The following is a 21,219-nucleotide window of genomic DNA, read 5'->3' as shown; positions in this document are numbered from 1 at the left end:
TTGTTTCCATTGAGTGACACATTATTTGACTGCTTTTTTGAATCGGCTCTTAGCTTTTTGACCTTTGACATGGCCAATTATCCCCTGGGTGGACCAAAGTTGGACTCCATTTTCGGTAAAAGATAAGCCCCAACCATTTGACCTTGGCCATCTAATGACGAAAGCGTTTTCTAATTAGCCAAATGGCCATTTATTGTTACAGCTGCCTTGCAGAAGCTTCAGTGACAGCTTTTGGCATTGGCCAACGTTTGTTACGTTTGTACGCAACAAATCCGCCCATTTGCCAACCGCCGACCACCGCCCACCGCCTACCGAAAGCCAAGTGCATTTTTGTTTATTTGTTGGACTAAGCTGCTGTCACATCTTAACTCAAACACAAGCCTCCCATCCCCACCAACACCACTCCCCTGCCTTTGGCCAACAGCAGTTTGTCTTTCGTTTTTCATTTGGCCAACGTCTTTCTTTCGTTCGCTTTGTTTCGTTTCGAATGGTTCATTCTGTTTTGCTTGCCGCCCTCGCTTTTGGCCCTGCATTCGTTTCAATTAAACAAATCCCCTTAAGTGCCAACGAGTGTACGTGCAGTGGGCGGTGGGTGGTTGGCGATGGGCGTGCCTATTTTAGGGTTGGGGCTGCAGCATGGGGGCCACTTTGTCAACACAGACTGAAGTCTGGGATCTTTGCGTTAAACAATTACAAGAATGCACTTGAAAAAAGGCCATTACGTATACGCCGCGTAAACAAAGCACTCAAATCGCCGGAAAGTGCACTGCAAATAATCTCTTCAAGGCCTACAGCAAATAGAAAATGTTAAATTTACTGTACGTATCACATTTCTTCAGTGTATTAAAATCAAAGGTGTAGAGCCAGCAGTAGCGGACTGCCAATGCGAATGCAATGTCTGATGATAAGTGTTTGATGTGTCGTGCTTCCAGTTGCAAATGCCACGAGCCCGCATTTATTTGCATACGTGGAATCTGCAGGTGGCTGCCAGGGACTCAGAGTTGCGACCGGATATGTTGGGGATCCGCAGGATTTTGGATTCAGGATGCAGGATGCAGAATGTAGAATGCTCGAGTGCAGTCGCCGCTGCCGTCGTCACCGCTCACAAAGTATAACTAAGCGCTGCGGATTTGATGATGTGACGTTGAGTAAAGATGATAGATTCATCAGCGTATGCAAAATGCTGTCACACGCTTTGTCGTCCGCTCCCTGGCATCATCATCCGACCAATCCCATTCCTGTTCCTGCTCCTACTCCTGCTCCTGCTCCTGCTCCTCCTCCTGCTCCCGCTCCTGCTCCTGTTCTTTATCATGTCCTTGGCTGTCTGTGCGCTCATCAACATCAGCATCAACATCATAGTCGGGACGATGTCGCCGGCGATGATAAACGAACGTGATTTTGTAGCTGGCTTTCTGTCTTTCCGTCAGTGCCGCCATCGTCTCCTGTCCCCCGTCTGCCGTCCCCCGCTTTTCTGGCCAAATCCGTCTGCTGGCTGGCATTGCATAAGTTTCAGCGCTTCAGCGTTTCAGCGTGCGGCGCATAATGAAAATTTCATGTAAATGAGCATGAAATATCTTTTCCATTTCAGTCAGCCAGTCAGGCAGTCATCCAGTCAGGCAGTCATCGTTGGCCAGCGAAACAAATGTCAGCTTATGAATTAAAATGCCTTATGATGCGGATTTTATTTCTCTTCCCCCTTCCCCTTCTCGCCACTGGCAGTCTCTTTGTATTGCGCGAAAACTGTTCTATTTGTCTGTGGCGACATTTTGTGTATATAAGCCAGCGGATAATTGTGACCGATCTTCAGTGGGCAAACGTTCGACAGCCCATCCAAATTCCGATCCGCATTCTAATTAGCGCAAAGAAGGGGGCAAATTAATCCACTAAGGCAAAGGAGGATGGCCTCGTGTCGAAGCACTTTGAGTTTTACCCCCTGCGAATGTAAACCACTTGATAATGAGCATGACACCTTGACGCCGAGGGCTACATTGTCGTTACGTTACCCAACCGCCAAGATGTCTTGGCTTCGCTGACCTCTGGGCGACAATTTAACCACTAATTACATGCAGTGTCGGGCGGGACAGGCCAACTTACCCTGGGTCATAATTAGTGTAGGCAAATGTAGAAAAGAAATCTTAGTGGAGGCCAAAAAGAAATGCAAATACACGGCGACTACACCGCAAAGTAACGAGAAAACCACGGAGAAGAATATTTTTAACAAGCGGCAGCAAAGGAAAGTGGCATAAGGTGAAAAAGCGGCTTAGACAAATATTGAGACTCAGTGATACCTGATGTCGAAGCTCAACTTTTCTACAAGATTATTAACTTGAAGCAATTACGTCTAAATTAATTATTTAAGAAATGTATTGTAGCTCCTTTAGTTATCTTCACTGAGATATGATTTTCATCATTTAACATAGTTTCAAGTTTGTAATAGATAAACCAACATACCCCACTCTCAGCTGGGTATGCAAAGTATAAGAAAAATTGAAGAAGAACTGCTCGAACAGCGCACAAAGTTGCGGCCAGGTGAGGTTGATGTCTCCCGGCTCTGCTGCCTCACAGAGCATTTGCTGGGCAAACGGTGTGAAAACACAAACAGTTTGTTGCTGTTTTCTGCATCTTAGCCGCTTATCCCTCGCCTTTCTATCACTTTTCTTCCTTTCGCTGCCCTGCTGCCAAACTGTAATTAAAATTAATTGGAGGCTTTGGCTGTGGTCAGGCAGAGACGGGCTCCACACAGCACCTTAATTAACACGCCTTTTGCCGGAAATTCACTAATGAATTTTCACGCTTTAAAATTCCTAGAGGCAGGCGAAGTTAAAGGCCTTCCCATTGGCCTTTATAGCATTCTGTTTACTTAGCCAGCTTGCGCAGAAGCAGCAAAACTTGAGCGAAAGTATCCCAAAAGCGCACTAAACAAAACAGTCAATAAATTGTTTACATGGCAAATTGATCCCCAGCGTGCATTAGATGAGAAAAAATGAGTTGACTTTGAGTGAGAACAACAACCGAAGACCGAAGAGGATGAACACGGAGCAGCCGCACAGAGTCGAGCTGGGAACTCAGACCTGGACATTTGGGCCATTCATAAATATCTGGATCTGGGAAATAGAACCGAATCATCAGCTTGGCCAAGATAGTTATCTTTCGGGTCTCGTCCGAAGCGTTTTATGTTGAGATAGGTCGCTGAATGCCTAAGTGGCGTATACGTAACCTGTGTCACACCAGGCATACTAAAATACCGATAAGAAAAGTGTTACACTTCACCCACAACAAAATTAATATAAAATGCAGAATGCATTTAGGACTATGGAAATATTATCGGGTCTACTGCTATTGTTGGTTCGAGGACAATAAGAATGCTTAATTACAATGTATGCACTTACCTTAGTTGAGCCAAAACATAAGCCTCTGACCAGATAACCATAGAATTAACCCCTTTGTTTGTCCCCGTAATGTGCGTTGAATGGCAGGCCATGTTTGCCTTGGGGCCAATGTGGCCATAGCCATTGCTTGACCAAAATATATATGCGCTAACCCACCAATTTGGCTATTTGCTGATGGCCCAACTGCAGCCCGTTCCCACTGACGCACTAATCATATGTGTTGGCCGGCCAAACTGAAGTTGGCTCACACACGCACGATAAGCTTAATAAGAAATCGATAATAATCAAAGCTATGACAGCTTTACTGGCGGTGTGCATGATAATGATGATGAGGATGCTGCGCCGCAGCCCCACCTCATCTCAATCCAACCCAACCCAGTCCAATCCAATCCAATGCAATGCAATCCAATCGAATCCAAACCAATCCAATCGTCTGACTGCGTTATTACGGATGTGCAACGCGGCGTATGAAATTAATGCCGTTGCGGTTTGTAACACATTAATTGATAATTAATTAAACATTGCGCAAAGCGGCGCGGGTCCTGCGGCTAAAAGTGCATTTTATGCCCAATCCCATGCCATCCCATGCCAAGCCATGTCACGCATACGCACTGTGGCCAGGGAACCCCCGAACCCCCTGCCTCAACCTGTGTTGCCTTGGGTCACATGATAAATAGGAGCTCTTTGCAACGGAGGCGTGACAGCTCATAAATGTTAAACATGAATTGCCAGCAAGATATCCAAAGTGCGGGTAATAATCTACCGACTGGTCAACGAGCAAGTCGTGTTTGAGTTCCATGCAAAATACTTTTTCGGGATTGAGTGCAAAACTGTGTTATCGATTTACTGTCAGAAATTAAAGTGGAAAGGTTTTGAGATAAAGGAAAAGTTTTAACAATTAAGATAGACTTCCGAATCTGTACCAAGCCCTAAATATTTCATCCTTATTTGTGGCCTAAAAAATATGAGCCAATGGGTAGTTGGTAAATAAACAAATAGGGTTCGAAAGGAATTGGAAATTACTTCGTGTCCAGTTGCATCTATTTTGCTATTAAATGTATACAACTATACATCATTAAATAGCTTTAGACAATGCTTACAAATATATGTGTCCTCGCCAGTTTTTCGTTCTTCCGGACTGCCAGAATAAATTTAGAAAAATATTATAAGAGATCTAACTAATCTTTATTAATCCTCGGACTTTAGAGAGTGGCAATGCAAAAAATAAAATACAGAAAGTGTGTTGAGTTAAATAAATAATAGCAATCCGTTGGACCTTGAACAGGTTTTCTGACATCGGCACGGAATGCACTCAGACTAAGCCAAGCTGCGCTGGGGAAAATAATGACAGGGAGCAAATAATTTTCCATTTGGCCGGAATGGCCTTGAAATGCAATCGCACCTTCTCTACCCTTCCCCCTCACCACTGCGCCACACAACGGGCGCACATAGTTTTCACCTGAGCTCGGACTTGGATTTTGGATTTCATTCCAGCCCCGTTCGCCTGCCAAGGTAAACTTTTCCACCTCGTTGGGTCATGCAGCGCGTATTTGTGTCATGGCATATTTTCGCAGCAGCAAGTTTGAGTTTTCCCCAATTTTTTTCCTTTTTTTTGTACTTTACGCTCGGCATTCTTTCCACTCGTTTGTAGCATGCCCCAGATGCTTAAGGCTTGTTCCAGGCAGCGACTTGGCCGCATATTTGCAGCAGCACCACCACCATCACCACCCACAATCCACAACCCACAACGCCATAATGCCGCACATATTTCGGTGTGTGCAAAAGTTGAAATATATTTCATATTTTACTTGGGCTCGGGGAGTTACGGTCTCTCTTAGCTATATATGGTGCCGTACTGGCGTACTGCCGTACTGCATGGCGTATACGTAATGTGTAGTGCAGCTTCTTAAGAGTGCAATAAAATGTTTTGTGCTTGCAAAAACTTTTGTTTCAGCTTCGACTGGCAGGCAAAACTCTTTCCGTGAAATACTTTTGCCTTGCCGCTGAGTTTTCAGTTTTAGTTGCATTTGCAGTTTTGTTTAAGTCCTTTTCTCCCTCGCCGCTTTTCATTGTGCGACTGCCCATATGAAAAGTGTCGCCAAAACGCGCATTAGACACTTTTACCCGGCATCGCCAATGCCACTGCGATAAATGGCATCCAGATGGCCGTTAAAGTTTTCGGGTTTGCAAAGTTTGACTGAGGTGGCAAACTCTTTCAGCAGCCAAAGCAATTGCTGTTTGAAGGATTTTGATGATGAGAGAAACACAATTGATTCACTTGAAACTTGGCCACTTGGCCACACCGCAGTTCATAAAGCCGTCTTTGAATTCCCCTCCTAGAATTAAATGTGTAAATTGTATTTTAAGTCACTGCATTTGCATGTTATGATATGTATTCCAGTATTTTTGTGTGGGATTTGCATTTTCCTTTAAGAAATAATAAGCTAAGCAAAGCTATTTCTGGACCTTGATCCACCCTCCAAATATTGGCTGCCATCCGCTCGGAGATTCCTTCCCCATTTGCGGCGCTAACAAATGGGTTCAATCATATTTGCATCAGTTTGGACAAATTGAATACCCTTGCTCATTTGTAAGTTAGTCAACATCCGGTGGAAACCCGAAAACCGGGCAAAGCAAGATAAATGTTTTCTGTGTCAGAAAACTACTTTTGCAGCGACTGACACACTGAGTGTAATAAAAGTCAAACGTGGTCGCTTTTGTGAACTAATAAGACGAGCACCGGATATGAGAAACTCAGATATAGTCACAGCTACAGATACAGATACAGATACAGATACACATACACAGACCATGTGGGGAGGACACTAGTCCCGAGCTAATAGATCATTAGTTAGCAGTTGTGCTGCTGTGACCATTTTTGGGGTTGTCTGCCCTTCCTTTTTTCGGCTTTGGACGTAGCTATTTGAATATTTATTGCAGGCGTAACAGTAATTTATTGGCCAACATTTGTCATGTGAGTTGCTGCAGTCCGTTTGCAGTCCCTGCTGCATGTGAAGCATTTGTTAATTATGCCATTGCGAGAAACAAGGGGAAAAACGAGCTGGCTTCAAAGACATTTTAATATCAAGCGGGGTGAACGCCAAAACTTTACCACTGATGATTATGTTGATGACAACGCTGTCGACGATGGCGGGGGGCACAAAAAATAACACTCGCGATAAGGCAGTCTGCGAGTATCGAACGAGCAAACAAACCCCCGCCAAGTCAAAGTGCAATGCAGCATAAAAAATGCAGGAAAAGAAAAAGCGGGCCGGGAAATGTTGATGGCAAATGGGGTTGCGAGAAATGGGGCTGGAAAATGGGGTTGGAATATGGGGCTGGGAAAATGGAGTGCAGACGCGTCGAGTGCATTGACAACTGACAGCAAAGAGGCTGAGCCGGCCCCAAGTTATGCATGCGAGTACGTCTGGGGCAGGAAAGGGTGCTGCGTTGCTTTCTTTTGCAAAATTGCTTGTTTACTTCAAAGCAAGCAATTCCTGGAGCATCAGCTGCGTCATGGCGCAAAACAATGCTGTCAACTTGGGCGTCGCTGCCATCGCACAGCGCCATCAGCACTGCAAGAGGAGCATTGAAAGTGGCAGAACTTGGGTAGAGCTCGACTGTCAGATACCCATCGAACACGAGTTCGTGTTAAACATATGTTATATAGGATACAAATAGTGTTTATCGATAATAAACTCGATCATTACATGAAAGGGTGCATTTAAGTGAATTTTCTACGAGTATGAATTCATTTACCTATATTCCTAGAAATTCGATTAGTAATGAGTTTCTTTCTGATTTCCTCTTCATGGAGCAACCCGCCCTCACAAAAACTAATGGGCTTCAGAAGAGGCAGCAACAATGGCTAAGAAGCGAGTGCTTGAGACTTCCTCGAGTTCCCCAGGCTCTGCCGAGTGCCCCGGCGGATATTGCCAGGGAAATTGATTGAAAGTTTGAGCATCTTAAAAGTAATGGTAATGAGATTGTTTTGCTTGCACTCGCATTGCTCAGATGCATTGCAGCTCACATGTGCAGCAGTCCGTCCGTAATCCCCGAGTTCAATAATTATAAATAGTGCTCGAGAGTGCGATTACGTATTGCCTGGCTGCGCTACGTTTTGCTTTGTGGATGCTCTGTCAAATGTTATAAATACGCCTGCATTATGCGCACCGATTCTGATGAATGGATGTCCAACAAATCTCCTTGCCGCTGCAGGCTTCCCTCCAGCATCCTTTGGGCAGGATAAACTGACCTGGTTGCCATCGAACGGTACGGTGTTTGGTGCCTGGTCTGCGCATAACAAATGGCCAGCAGATAACAATGGATGATGGGTACAAAAGCGAAGAGGAACCAACTGAAGGGTTGTTCAAGTGCCAGCCAACCAAACATCGGGGGATCCTGATTGAGGTCCCTTTCATATTCCGTTGAGAGTGGATCGATGGCGCTTATAAATATGCATGTGTAAATGGCGAAAAAAACTGCTGTACTTTATAATATAAATAGGGTTTCTCAATTAAAGTATTTTGTTTCTTGAACGCGTTTAAACTCCAGCCATCAGAAGAAATGTTTAGTTGAGCGTAGTCCTTGCAGTTTTTAAATTTTCCGAATCTGTCACCAAAACGAAGGGCCAAAGACATTTTTCGCCCAATAATTACTCCGGAAGAAATCTTTCAGAGCTAATGAACTGCAAAGTGAAATATTGGGCGGCCCAGGAGGCGAATTTAGTGTTTCCATACACTTTAAAATATTAAGTCAACATAAGTAATGAGTAGATTATTAGAAATTCTATTAAATCAGAAATGACTACGTTTATACAACATTGAAAAGTATATTTTTTAATAAATAAATGTTTAAATACTTCATGTAACTCCAGACGATGTCGTAATTTTTGGTCCGCAACTTAAATTTTGCCCCCCGCACCAATCTCAATTTCTGTCTCCTGTTCTTATCATTTTTGCGAATCATTGTGTGTGTGCTTTTTAATTTTAAGCCAAGCAAACCAGAATAAAGCAAATACTTTAAAATACAGAGCAAAATGGGCAGAGAGCAAAGTCATGAGCATCCCGGGTAGCTTGTCAAACATGACCATTGCCATTGCCAGGCCACAAATCCATGTGATGTCTCCTGCTGTCTCATTTCTCTTAGATCTTCGCTTCGCTGCACATGCAAACGTTTGCCAAAATAGAAAAAAAATGTGTAAACCAAACACACGACCAAGAAAAATGAGGAAAGCCAAATGGAAGAGCTGCTAGTGTAGCGCTCACATATACACAAGCCAAAATAACTCATACGCCACGTTGTCGCGTGTCCTCGCCTGTGTCCATTTGAGTGCACAATTTGAAAAGGCTACTTGCCTTGCTTTTGGCCTTGGGGCCTCCGTTACAAGAAGACGCCAGCAACACAGCATTGTCAATTTACCTCCGACTGTGTTTCTGCACTAACAAAATATTTTATATTATTTTAAGTTACTGTATTTAAGTTGAGCGTTAGCTGATTAAATACCAACTATACAACTATTTGATATAAATTAGAATGATTGGAATATTTATCAATAAAAATACAAACTTTTCGTATGAAATGTTAAAATTTGTATGTTTTTTTCTCACTGCATTCGACTGTGCATTAAAATTGTTGCAGTACTGCAGCAGTGAAAGCCTTGTCGCTAATGGGCCGAGACTTCTTTTGAGCCTCATCGCTGACTGAGACGGGATAATGCCACCATGGCAGACATCTGAAATCTGTGAAAAATCTTTGAATCCCGCTCGCAAAGAAAAAATGCTGGAATGCTTTTCATTGAAATTTTGTATGGATTTATTTGGTTGAGTTCATTCAGTTGTTTGCTGTTCAGTTTGTTTCTTGTGATTCAAGTTATTATTGTATTCCTTGTATTCATTTGGGATAGGGGAGGGGTATTTTCCATATCATTTCGAGTGCTTAATCATAACATACATTCATAATTTATTTGTAGAGTATATGCCTGGCTTTAGACTAAATCATTAATATATTTTACAATTATCTTTTATGGCTTCGTTTAGACGTTAAATTAGCTACATTTAGTTTATATTCAGATTGGTTGGAACACTTACATGCAGAAATATACGCACACATGATGATGACCGCACCATATATGCACGTTTGTTTGTATTTCGTTCTAATTGATGTAAGAGAAATCACTTGTTTCTTTTTTTTTTAGTTTGTTTTTTCGTTTTTCTTATTTTTATCTTAACTAGCTGGAAATGGAAATTGCATTTGCCATGCTGGGCCAATAATCTGTCTATTACACTTACGGCTCAACTTTTTGTTTTATACACACTTTTAAAGAAGTATTGATTTCTGCTTCGTTTGTGTGTGTGTGTGTTCTCTCCTCCATTCCCTAAAATAATATATTAAATATTAAAATGTAACAATAATTTACAATGTGCATTTATTTTGTTAATTTTATGCCTTTTCACAGTTCAAACATTGAAGAGAAAAAATACAATTTGATATATAAATGCCATTTACAAACAACAACATTCCCACATGTTTTTCTTGGTTTTGCTATTCTTTTTTTTTATTTTCAAATTTTACATACCAACAATAGGTCCTTGTTGTGTTTTCTTTTTGTTATTTATAGTCTTGGGAGTTTTTTTTTTGTTTTGGATAGAATGTGCAACTAATTTACATTCATTAATTTGCAGCGTTTCTGTTTGATTTGCTTTTTGGGTTCGGTAATACATTTGATTTACGATTTTGCTATTTACACATTAATACTTAGTATTCATTTATGCTAAGCTAATTGCAGCTAATTTGCTTTTGTATGTGTGTATGTGTGTCTGTTGTGTCTTTGGTTGTGGGTGTTTGTTTTATTTATATTGTTTACCATATATTTGAATAATGTAATTAATTTTCAATATAATTGCCAAGAAGGTGCGCTTTCGCATTGCTCGCCCATCTTCGGTTGAGTGAGCGTGAGCTTTAAGTCTATTATATCAAGGATATACTTACTAAATTTATTCTAGTTGTATGCGTTCATTGAGCCAATTCCTAACAAATTGCAGCTCCTTACTGTTCAGCTGACATTTACAAACATTTACAAAGTATCCTTCGAAATTAATATATACTTCTCGTTAGTGTGTGGTAATCTGATGAAAAAATATGGCTTAGGCTGTGTGTCCATCTGAGTACTTACTGTAAGGAAGGAACAATCATCTTCTGCTGCATTACTCATTTCTTTGAATTGATTGAAAAATAAAATCTAATTTGTCTAACTGCATTCAAAAATGTTGCAATCTGTGCAAAATTTGCTATGCAATATGAGTTCTGAATATGTATTATCTCGTTTCTGTTAATTTTTCGCATTGAATTTTGATTTATTTATATTACAGCTTGGGCTTTAAATTATGGTTCCAATTTTTCTGACTCATTAATTAAACATTTTTTTTTGTATGTACACCCATATTATAATCTCGGTATTTGATATGTTACTGCCGCAGCAGCCGCATATCGAAAATAAAATATGTATATTTCGTGATTTAATTATTCATTTGTGGCCTAAAGTTAAAAGTAATGTGGGCTGACTGGTTGCACATTATTGCGAATTATTGATTTTATATTAGGATTGTAATGCTCAGTGCAGAAGATTTCGTGGCAGCCTTTGTATGAGCTTTGTATTAAAAAATATTCAGTTCCTCGACGAGCACACAAACGATTCAAATCGCTTCAAATCCACAGAACGCTGCAATTTACTTCAATTCGTTTTGGCAACACTTAGCCTAGACACCAACCACGAAGAGCTCAAGACTTACATGACTACATAAATCGGGAATGTGGAATCGGGGACTTGGTGTATCCGTAAGATGCCAGGGGGAGACGGAGACCTTAGACGCAGCTCTCCTGCTGCGAGTACATGAGCGGGGTGCGAACGGTGACTATTTCGCGCGAATAGGACTTGCCCACGCCCGAAAGACCCGATAATGAGCTACTGGGACTGGCCACGGCCGCCGTGGTTGAGGCCAATCCGCTGCTGTTGCTCGAAACCAGCATCTGGCCATGGGCCATTTGCTGCTGCTGCTGTTGCTGCTGGTGTTGCTGGTAGGAGGGCGGCATGTTGGACGCAGGATGGTGGTGCATTTGCTGCTGCTGCTGCTGCTGCTGCATCATTTGCATCATCGAAGCGGAGTTCTGCGGACCGCCCGCCAGCTGCTGCTGTGCGTGATGATTGTGCGGCAGTGTGTGGTAGCCACCGGGATGCTGGGGCAGGGTGTACATTTGCACGGTGCCCGGTGACACCGTGGATGGGGTGCCATGCGACCCCGGCGATGAGATGCTTGCCCCCGCACCAGTTACACCCGATCCTGATCCACCGACACCGACACCGGCCACACCTGTGCCAGTGTCCACCTGCATCGTCTTGTACGCATCGATTTGCGCATATATCGTCGGCTCCTCAAAGTAATCGTAGTCGTACGTGGGCGGCGGAGCGTGCTGGTGCGGATGCTGCATTCCGCCCGCATTTGGCTTGTGGCGCTGCAGCGTCGCCGTCGCCGGAATGGTGGGCAGCAGCTTCCGCATACTGGAGCCGTGTGGCAAGGTGCCACCCAACATCGCATGGGGATGCTGAACCTGCCCCTGTCCCTGCTGCTGCTGCTGTTGCTGCTGCTGCTGCTGCTGCACCACGTGCTGCACCACACCCACACCGCCCATGGGCTGACCCTTCTTGGAGGCGCCACTGCTGCCGGATGGCATGTTGGTCAGCGACAGCTCCGCGTAGTGCAGCTCATCGTCCTGCAGGAAAGAGAATGCGCCAGGCATTTAATAAACCGCCATCAGAGAATTTCTTGAAACAGTCGAGATTCCACTAGAGAACAATTTGCTTGATGAACCCAAATACTTGTGAAGCTTTTGGTTTTATCTTCATTTCAACATTCTGAAGAATAATTGAAAAACATCACGCTTTCTGATGAGTTTAGCAACTGAGCAGAAACAGGGAATTGAAAAATTCTCAGAAATATTAAATCTTGAACACAGATAATATTTAATTTACGTTGAACGAAAAACTAAGACAAAAATTATTTATTTGTATATTTTTATAATTATACTATTTTAATCCAGATAAATAAAATTGTAAGGTTAATCAGTTAACTTAAAATTTGTTTTTATCACGACTGTTTTAATTAAAATCTATTATTATTTTGAATTTGTTTCCCAATGAAATTAATTTTTGAGAAAAGATTATTAGAAGAGTTTTTGTAAACGACAAAACCGAGGCACTTGTCAAGGTAACTACGAGTAACTTAATTTTCAATTTATTAAAAAAACAATTTGGGCTTCCAAGTAATACAGGAATACCAGCAAGATAACTCCTTAAGTGAGCAACCTGCGCCAGAGGTAAGGCAAAAAGTCTCAGTGCCAATTGCCAACAGTTTTCCGGGCGGGGCTAAAATCACAAGTTTATTTTCTAATCTGGCACAAATTGTTTTCAAGAGCATTAGGATTTTCGCAAGAAATTTGCGACATCAAATCAAAGCATTTGTCATGGCAATGCTGCCGGCATTTTGGATGGCGGACGGGGGAGGCAAAGTGGAGTTCGTCATAGAGTAGTTCGACTGTAATTAAAACTTTTCGGTGGCCAAAAGTTTGGCCAACTGCCGTCGACTCACCTTGCTGCTCTGATAGGTGCCACTGTCCGCCGAGTTGGCCTGGACGATTCCGGTGCCGGATGTTGAGCCCGGCTTGCAGCTGATTTCCACCTCGCTGGTCGTTGAAAGATGTCCCGATGGCGTTTGTGTTGCTGATTTTTGTTTATATTCGCCATCAACTGGATGGAAATTCCGGTTGGGGTTCGCGTTGGCATTGGGTTGATTGAGAGAACATCATGGAACGGATCAGAATGGAGAACGCTTAGTTAGTTTGGAAAGTTTTCGTTTCTCTGCTTTGTTGTTAAGTAGCAGGAGCATGGCAAAAGTTTCTGGCCCGGCCGACGCCCTCAAATCTTTTGGTGATTTTCGGCACCAAGTTTTCTTCCTGCCCCATTTGGCCCCCATCGCCAGCTTTCTTGGCTTTCCCCATAGTTTACTTTTCTCTCTCTTTTTTTTGGCCATGAAATTGCTTTACGTTTGGAAAATTGATTAAATTGTTGTGCTGTGCTGGTGGAGCTGCTTCTGCTTTAGCTGCCGCTTGATTTCTTGATTGCCATTAATCAAGCGAGCACGTGCAGTGAGTGAAATGGCTGCTGCTCCTTCTGCTGCTGCTGTTGCTGCTACTACCCATTTTCCCCATTTAACAGGATCTTTAAGGCCCTCGACTGCAGACACACGAGCAAACAAGCTAACCGGCGAGGAGCTGACAGCAATTAGCTGTCATTTAAATATTTCAGCACTGGCACAAAAATGCAGCCAGCTCTCCAACCAGATCTCCACCAGCTCCTCAGGACTTTGGGTCCTGTTTGTTTTGCCTGCATGAGCCCTGGACGGCCTGTCAAATGCATTTGCATAAGGGGAAGCCCCCAAGCCAGCGGCCATAAATTGTGAACAGAACTGCCTGGGCAGACGCCATTTATCTTGAGGGCACAGCACCCAGAGATTGGGGATCTAAGCAACGGGTTTTTGGGAACCGGTAACTTACCCTCATTGTAGGGCACCACATCGGGATTCTTCTCGTCGTACATCTCCTCGGAGTGACTCAATGGCAATGAGATTTTATCCTTAATTTGCAAATTGCCCGGACGTGAGAATTTCGCATTCGGATGTACGAATTTCTGCTGCTGCTGATGCTTGTGCGAGCGCAGCTTCAGTGCGGCAATTGTGCCGATACCGATGCACACGATGGCCACCAGGATGCCCACGAAGATGCCAATCGACAGGATCGGTGTCAGCTCAAAGTTATCCGGACTCTGCGCACTGCCCTTGTAGGAGGTCAAGGCAACTGCAAAGGTAAATGCGATTAAAATATGGTCAAAAGTTGAATCATTTTACAATAGTATTTCATTCTCTTACGAAACAAAATGACCGAACGAAATATTTCGATTTCTTTCCGTGTCTGTAGGAGAGATAAAAATGTCTCCGTTGACTGTATGAATCCTCTATAATGCTGATCATAATCAAGCTTAACCTTTACCCAGAGCATCTACGCTTTGACCCAGCCAAGACAATTTTCTTTTCTGATTTCCATCTCAGCTTTTCTCTGCTTTTCCTGCCGTTTGCTGTGTTTGCTTTGCACTTTTCTTTCCCCAGTTGCCGCTGCTCGGACTGACTTTATGAAAAATTGAAATGTCGGCTCAAGTTGTTTACACAAAATGTGACTGTCCCTTCTAGATGCCCTGCTCGCTTTTCGACTTCCTTTCGTTTGGTTTCCCCAAACGGGAAATGTACCAAAATGAAAATAAAATTCTTGTCAGCTCTTCCTTTGGCTAATTAGCATTACAATTTCCTTTTTCGTTTAGACCCCTTACCCTTACCCTTACCCTCAATAAAAGAAAGTCGCTATCCGCATTCTTCCAACCCCAATTCATTAATGCTAATCATTTCAGATTTTTTTGCGCTACTTTCTGCGTGGGAATGCTGCATAAAATTCATAAAATTTTGCGTTTACTGGCCGAAAACTGCAGGCGAAAGTTTTGTGTCGCTGAATTTACAATTCATTGAGCAGTTTAGCGTAATTAAATTGCGAGGTGGCATAATAATCATAAAACGCAGGACAATCTTTGCTGTGAAACTGATACAGCGGCTTTTCGCCGCATTAAATTATGCAGTTCGCTTCGTTTTGCAAAGAAATGGGAGTAAGTCTCGATATTAGCATATTAAAATCATAAAAAACAAAGGAACACTTAGGGAAAGAGCTAACTTCTTATAGTTTTGGAAAAAAAGGTAAGCGAACTTTATAACTAAGTAGGAAATATTGTTCGCAGTGCTGGATTGCCCACTCTTAATGATTTATGAATTAAACATTTAAAATTGTAGTAATAGTATTGTTTCACTAACCGGTTTGCTTCTCGGCGGCCTTCAAAGTGTATCCATCGAGGGCAATGGCATCGCTGCGTCCTCGTCCATTGACGGCATACACATAGATCCTGAAGAGACGACCAGCATCCAGACCCGTAACACTCAGGGCCGCAAACTTGGCACTGATGTTGGCCTGGAGCTGACCACTGTGCTGATCGAAGATTTCCATGAGGAACCACTGCCGCATTCCGCCATCGAATCCTGCGAAAAAAAGCGATTGCATAACTTGTCACGAACTGCGGCTTACTTTGCATATTGGCCGGTATTGGTATTGGCCAAGGGGACGGAACTTGGAGCTTATTAATATTAAGTAGTTGTCGATGGACTGGCGAGTCTTATTTATACTTTGCTTAGGGGCTTGGCGGGATTTATTTATGACTGCAAATGCCAGGACTTTGGTTTTGGGATTTTATTTGATGCCAGGTAAAACAGATAAATGGCTTTATCACTGACTAAAAGCTTTCAAACTTTGCAAAACAAATTTAGTAAGAAAACGTTTACATCATAGGAAAGCATTTACGATGAAGACTCTTTTATGTTCTTTTGTATTTATTTTAGCCGTAAATACATACGGCTTAATTTAGAACGGCTTAGAAACACCCAACTTGAGGTCATCCCTTTGATTTGAACTCTCTGGTAATTGAAGTGTCCCCCAACTTTCAACTGCTGCCGAAAATATATACTTAGAGTAATCTAAAGTTACATTTTAAATGCCATTTAATCACACCACAAAAGAACTGGCCCAAAACCCACTCCAGTTCGCCCCTTTGACTGAAGAGGAGAGGCGAAGCGGTTCTTGGCCAAAAGTAAGAGGCTAATGTTGGGCCACTTCTTTAGCGGCTGTTTTTGGCTAGCTTTGGCAGCTCAAATGCCACTTCATTGTAGACACAAAAGCCGACTTAAAACACTTGCGAAAAATGTTAAAATATTTTGTAATAAAAGCGGCGGCCAGTGAAAAGGTTTAGAGCGGGTTTTTCCACCAGCAACAACTACTTCAGCCGGGCACACGCCCCCGGGTCCCGAGGAGAAATTGTTGTGGAAAATGTTTTATATGTTGCTATGAATTTCAGTTGTTGTTGGCCGCCTTTTTAGCCACCCGAATTCGCCGGCACAAAGAAAAGGGCACGGAAATAGAGTAAAGAGAATGTGCTTGGCCTTTGCCTCAAAGCCTCATTGTTCGGTGGGTGGCTGGGTGGTTCGGTGGGTTTATTCCATTCTTATTTTGTGCTCCCTTTCAAGGAATCCACCCCCTCCTACGCTTTCTCGTTGGCGGCCATTTTGTGCGCACTTTAAAACGTTTAGCTAATGAAATTTGCCGCAGCTCCGTTGTCAGAGCAAAAAAAAACTTCATTGTAATGGGTTAATTTTATTTACTTGGCTACAGCAACAATGGAAGCAGCGCAAGTGGAGTAAAAATAATAAAGCAAGAGCGACCAGCAGCAGAGATGGCAGTACACTCAAAAAAAGGCATTTGGGCACTTTCAACACACTGATTCATCAGCTTCAATTCATAACATATTACAATATTAACTGTATTTAAAACCATTTAATCCTGAATTTTCATCCAGTAAGTGTTGAATATAACATTTTCTAGTGGTTGCTTTTAAACTGTGCTGAGTACAACTATATTCTGAAAATGCAGTTTCTACTGCATTACTTTATTCGCCATTAAATTCGATTATTTCTCAGTGCAGCAGCATCGTCAGCAGCAAAGCAAAATGTTATAAACTGAAGTTTTATTATATTAAACCGACGCTTGATGAGTTTGGTTAGCTGCCGCTTCCATTCCCGTTGCCCTGTAAGTTTGTTATATTTTTTGTTTTCCGCGCAATGGAAAAATAAAAACAGCAGTAGCCAACCGAACTTGGCCCCCAAAGATGTGGAGTTGTCTTCAGCACCGCACATTGGATTCGATTCAAGGCGGGCTGAGAGTCGTTGGTTTAAGTTCCGTTCGCTTCGGTTTGAGCCGAGTTGAGCTGCGGCGTTGGCCACGTCGAGTTGAGTTGGCCAACTTGCGTGCTGGCTTATTAAAGTCGACCGCAGCTAAAGTTGAGTTATTATAAAAACAAACGACCAAGGGCTGTGGGCTGTGGGCGTTGGGCGGTGTTTGGTATATGGCAGCAAGGGGCGTGGCATTTCAGCAGTCGTTCGCCTTAATGTGAAGTGCAATATAAAAAGTATCGCATTGTGTGCGCTCCCCTGATCCTGATGCTGCTGCTCTTGTGTTGTGCTTAAACAACTTGCGTTAAAGTTTTAATGATGCTGATGACTATGATAATAATGTGCAGCCACTAAATTAGCAGCCGGAGGGTCGGAAAAAGGGGGTGGAAAAGGGGGCGGAACAGGGGGCGGAAGTGGGAGGACTGTGGGAGTGATGCGGTAATAATGCGAACAATGGCTTTTCAAGACGGCGAGGGAGAGATGGAACAGTAGCAGCTTTAAGCCGTCGCTGCACTGCATACGTAATGGAAACTAAAGTTCGGTCATCAAGTATACGCAACGTGGCCGCTTAACGAGGGCTAGATAAGTAGATAGTTTGATAAGGAATTCAAAGCGGTTGTTCTACTCAGATTAAATTGTTAGTAAGCTTACTCTGAATGAATTAAAATCTTGTTACTTAAAAATAAACTTAGTAACAAAATAAAATGTGCTTTCAATTGTGAATTTAATCTATAGTTTATGACCGTTTTTATTAGAATAAACAAAATTACTTTATGTGCATCCTTTCAATTTGGAAACCTCTAAAGCCAAAGATTAAGTCAACAAAGTAATTGCTGCCACATGCGCCAGCCCAGACGGCATATCAAACGTAAAAAAAAGGAAAACTCGAGCTTTTCTGAGCAGTTCCATGAATCGCAACAATGAATCGTAACTGCCAAGGAATTTCCCTGCTTTTCGCCATTCTGCAGCGCGTAGTAATGCAATTACACACTACGCATACGCGAAGTGGGCAAGCACTTGAGACAACATTAAGTAAGCACAACAATTGCGATTGCCGGCAATTGGTGGAAAACATCGAGCGCTTAAAGCGGATGGTGGGGGAGGGGGAGGAAAAGTGGAAAGCGCCATGCGGGGCGTAACAAACAGTAGCGGGAAAGAGCGCCATTAAGTATGCAGTTATTATGCGCTTTTTGTTGCACTTCTTGCAGCAGCCGCCTCGTTATGCAACGCTTTGATTTGCGTTGCCTTTTCGCAGGATCCGCATCCTTTTCCCTCCGGTTTTTCCTCCGCTTTCGAACCGCCCGCTTTTGCTAACCCCCTCGATGTCTCTGTCTCCGGTTCGGCACTCAAGGACTGCATAAATGCATCATAAGCTCGGAGCTGTTGCAATTTGCGAGGACATTTCTCTGTCTGCGCTAATGTGCAACTCTATCGCTGCGAACTTTGAACTCTGGGACTGCAATTTGTGCTGCTTATTTTGCGCTTTGCTGGCATTTTTCTGTCTTTGCGTTTTCCACTCTTGCGCTGCGCATAAAATATGCGAATTGAATTTGTATTTAAAGTTTCCGCTCTCGGTCTTCTCAGTCTTCGGAAACTGGTAACTGGCAACTGGAAACTGGCAACTGGAAGGCAGCAAGTTGCCTAACAAGCCAAAACATTTTGTATGTACAAATTTGCGCTTAACTTTCGGCCGTGCACTCATCGTCCTTGCAGCTTCCAGCTCCGCTCATCACCGGTCTTCAATCTTCTTCTATTTTATTTATTACTGCAAATTTTAAACTGGAATTGAAATTTTAGGAACATTATTTCCACCCACTCTGCGAAGCGTTTCCTTTCTAGTTTTATGCTTTCATTGCGTTTTTATTATTTGTGTGTGCATCACGAAAGGAAGTTGGCTGTGCTTTACGATTGTGTGGATATCTGTTAGTGTGTGTAACTTTGTGTGTGTGTGTGTGTGTGTGTGTATGGCGGAATACGAATCGGTATCTGTATGAGTGGATAGACATACTCGTAGATGGCTGCCAAAGTGCACTTAAGTCGCTCATGTATTTTAAATGAGTCTGAAAAGCGATGCAGGAAACTCAGCATATACATGTTACAGCGTTCGCACACTCGTGTTCATGCTGCAAAGGAAGTCTCAGGACATGACCACTCCCACTTGCGCCTTCCTCCTTTGGCCCCTCTGCCATTGACCAATGCCTTTTTCGGCCATTGATTGGCTCATCAGCAATTATAGAAACAAAATGGGAGGGGAAAAAAAGCGACCAAACCGAAGCGAATGAAAAAGGGCAACAAATTGGCTGGCAATTTGACGTATATATATGTTACATATATATATATATATGTATGAGCTCTGTGTGGGCCATATAACTCACCTTCAATGCAATAAACCTCCAGCGAGTCGGACGTTTGATTGACCACCGTACAATTGGTGGGCGCTTCCGGTTTGCCAGCGGCTATCAAATGGAACACACAGGGCTCCTTCTGCTGACCCACATTGTTGTCGGCCCAGCACATGATGGTGCCAAAGTCCATTTCCTGCAAAAAGCGGAGGAGACAGTGTTTCGTCAATACTCAAGGGTGAACATGGGTAGAAATAGATTGAACACGAGGACAATCGTTGGGCTCATTCAGGGCCCCAAACGCATACATATTTTTATTTTTAGAAATTACCACGATAATGTTGTGTCAGTAGTTATTCTATTACATTCTACATTCTAGTGATGCGAAATCAAAAATTCATTTAAATGCCTTGGACTTGGAAGGAAAATATGTATATAGCTCTTAAAATTATTTTTTATGCTACTACTTAAGTTCAACACTTGGACACTCAGTTGAATGGAATTGAAGGAGCCGCGCTCGACATCAATGTGAACTTAATTCATTAAATCAATATGGATACGGGGCCAGTGCGTTGTCAGAGTTGCCCCTGATTGATTGCAGCTGTCAATAAGTTTTTCATTAATATAATTTCATGTCATGTCAATGCTGGAAGGCCGAAGTGAAAGCCGGAAGGAAAAATGCCCGGCAGTAAAAACAAATGAAGCATTTTGTGGTCCTGCCCCACGGCTATCCCCATATATGGGATAGCATATACATATACACGTACATTTACATCCATATCCGTGCGAATTGTGGGCGAGGAAGGAAGTCATGTTAACATGGCTCTAATGCCTGTCTATCCCATTGTATCCCGGTGCTAAGTGGCCGCCTGCGGTCTTAGCCATTGTTTGTGCCGCTTGTTTTGTTTGTTTGTTTGCATTTTGTCAAATGTTGTGCTAATGAAATCCTTCGTCTCCGGTCAAGTGCACACCCACGAACACACACACACACCCACCGAACTAGTGCACCATTCGCACAACACGTCCCCAGCAATCGATTCGCTTTCGTGGCCCGTAACTACGTATGTAACTACGTATCTACGTAGTATTGTGTCTTTGTGGGGCGTGTTTACCTTTGTCCTTTTCCGTTGACTGCGAGCACCAGAATCAACGCACTTAATCAACTTCAGGCTGGCAGGACTCATTAAAAATTGAAATCACTTTCGGGTGCACGGCGAAAAGTCAACGCAAATTGCAGCCTATTTGTCAGTCCGCACGCGTTTCAACCTCGCTTCTGCTATCTTTTTGACTCGCAACGTGGGCGTGGCTGTCATTTTAATTAGGGCAAGAAAAGAAAAACATGGGTCACAAAAAACAAAAAAAAAACAAACACATACCAAAAGAAAAGTTTGCCAACAGCCTGGGAGAAAGTCGAGATTTATGGAAATTGAGAGAATGGTTAAGGTTCTATGGCCTTCGCTAATGGAAACTCCAATCGTTTAGAAAAAGAGTTTGAGAGTTGGCAGCTCTGATTGATTACTGGGCCTATTTCATTCTTTCTAATAAAAATCGATGGGTTTGCCA

The 21,219-nt window shown here is 42.9% G+C and overlaps 1 protein-coding gene across 5 annotated transcripts in view; it reads right to left on the bottom strand.

Moving 5' to 3' along the window:
- Positions 1 to 10,893: 10,893 nt before the first annotated feature.
- The window catches only part of LOC120452716 (hemicentin-1), a 78,272-nt gene continuing 67,946 nt past the window's right edge, over positions 10,894 to 21,219 (bottom strand). For all 5 annotated transcript variants that reach the window (XM_039637078.1, XM_039637079.1, XM_039637080.1 and 2 more), the window contains 5 exons: positions 19,690 to 19,852; positions 15,353 to 15,574; positions 13,998 to 14,297; positions 13,034 to 13,191; positions 10,894 to 12,158 (listed from right to left, as the gene is read on the bottom strand). In XM_039637078.1, the coding sequence (XP_039493012.1) occupies positions 11,253 to 12,158; positions 13,034 to 13,191; positions 13,998 to 14,297; positions 15,353 to 15,574; positions 19,690 to 19,852 (1,749 nt within the window). In that variant the 3' untranslated portion in view covers positions 10,894 to 11,252. The remainder of the gene's footprint in view (positions 12,159 to 13,033; positions 13,192 to 13,997; positions 14,298 to 15,352; positions 15,575 to 19,689; positions 19,853 to 21,219) is intronic.

The sequence above is a fragment of the Drosophila santomea genome, chromosome 3R (assembly GCF_016746245.2).
Source record: "Drosophila santomea strain STO CAGO 1482 chromosome 3R, Prin_Dsan_1.1, whole genome shotgun sequence".
In the NCBI taxonomy this organism is placed as follows: Eukaryota; Metazoa; Arthropoda; class Insecta; order Diptera; family Drosophilidae; genus Drosophila; species Drosophila santomea.
This window is presented reverse-complemented; position numbering and strand designations above follow the sequence as displayed.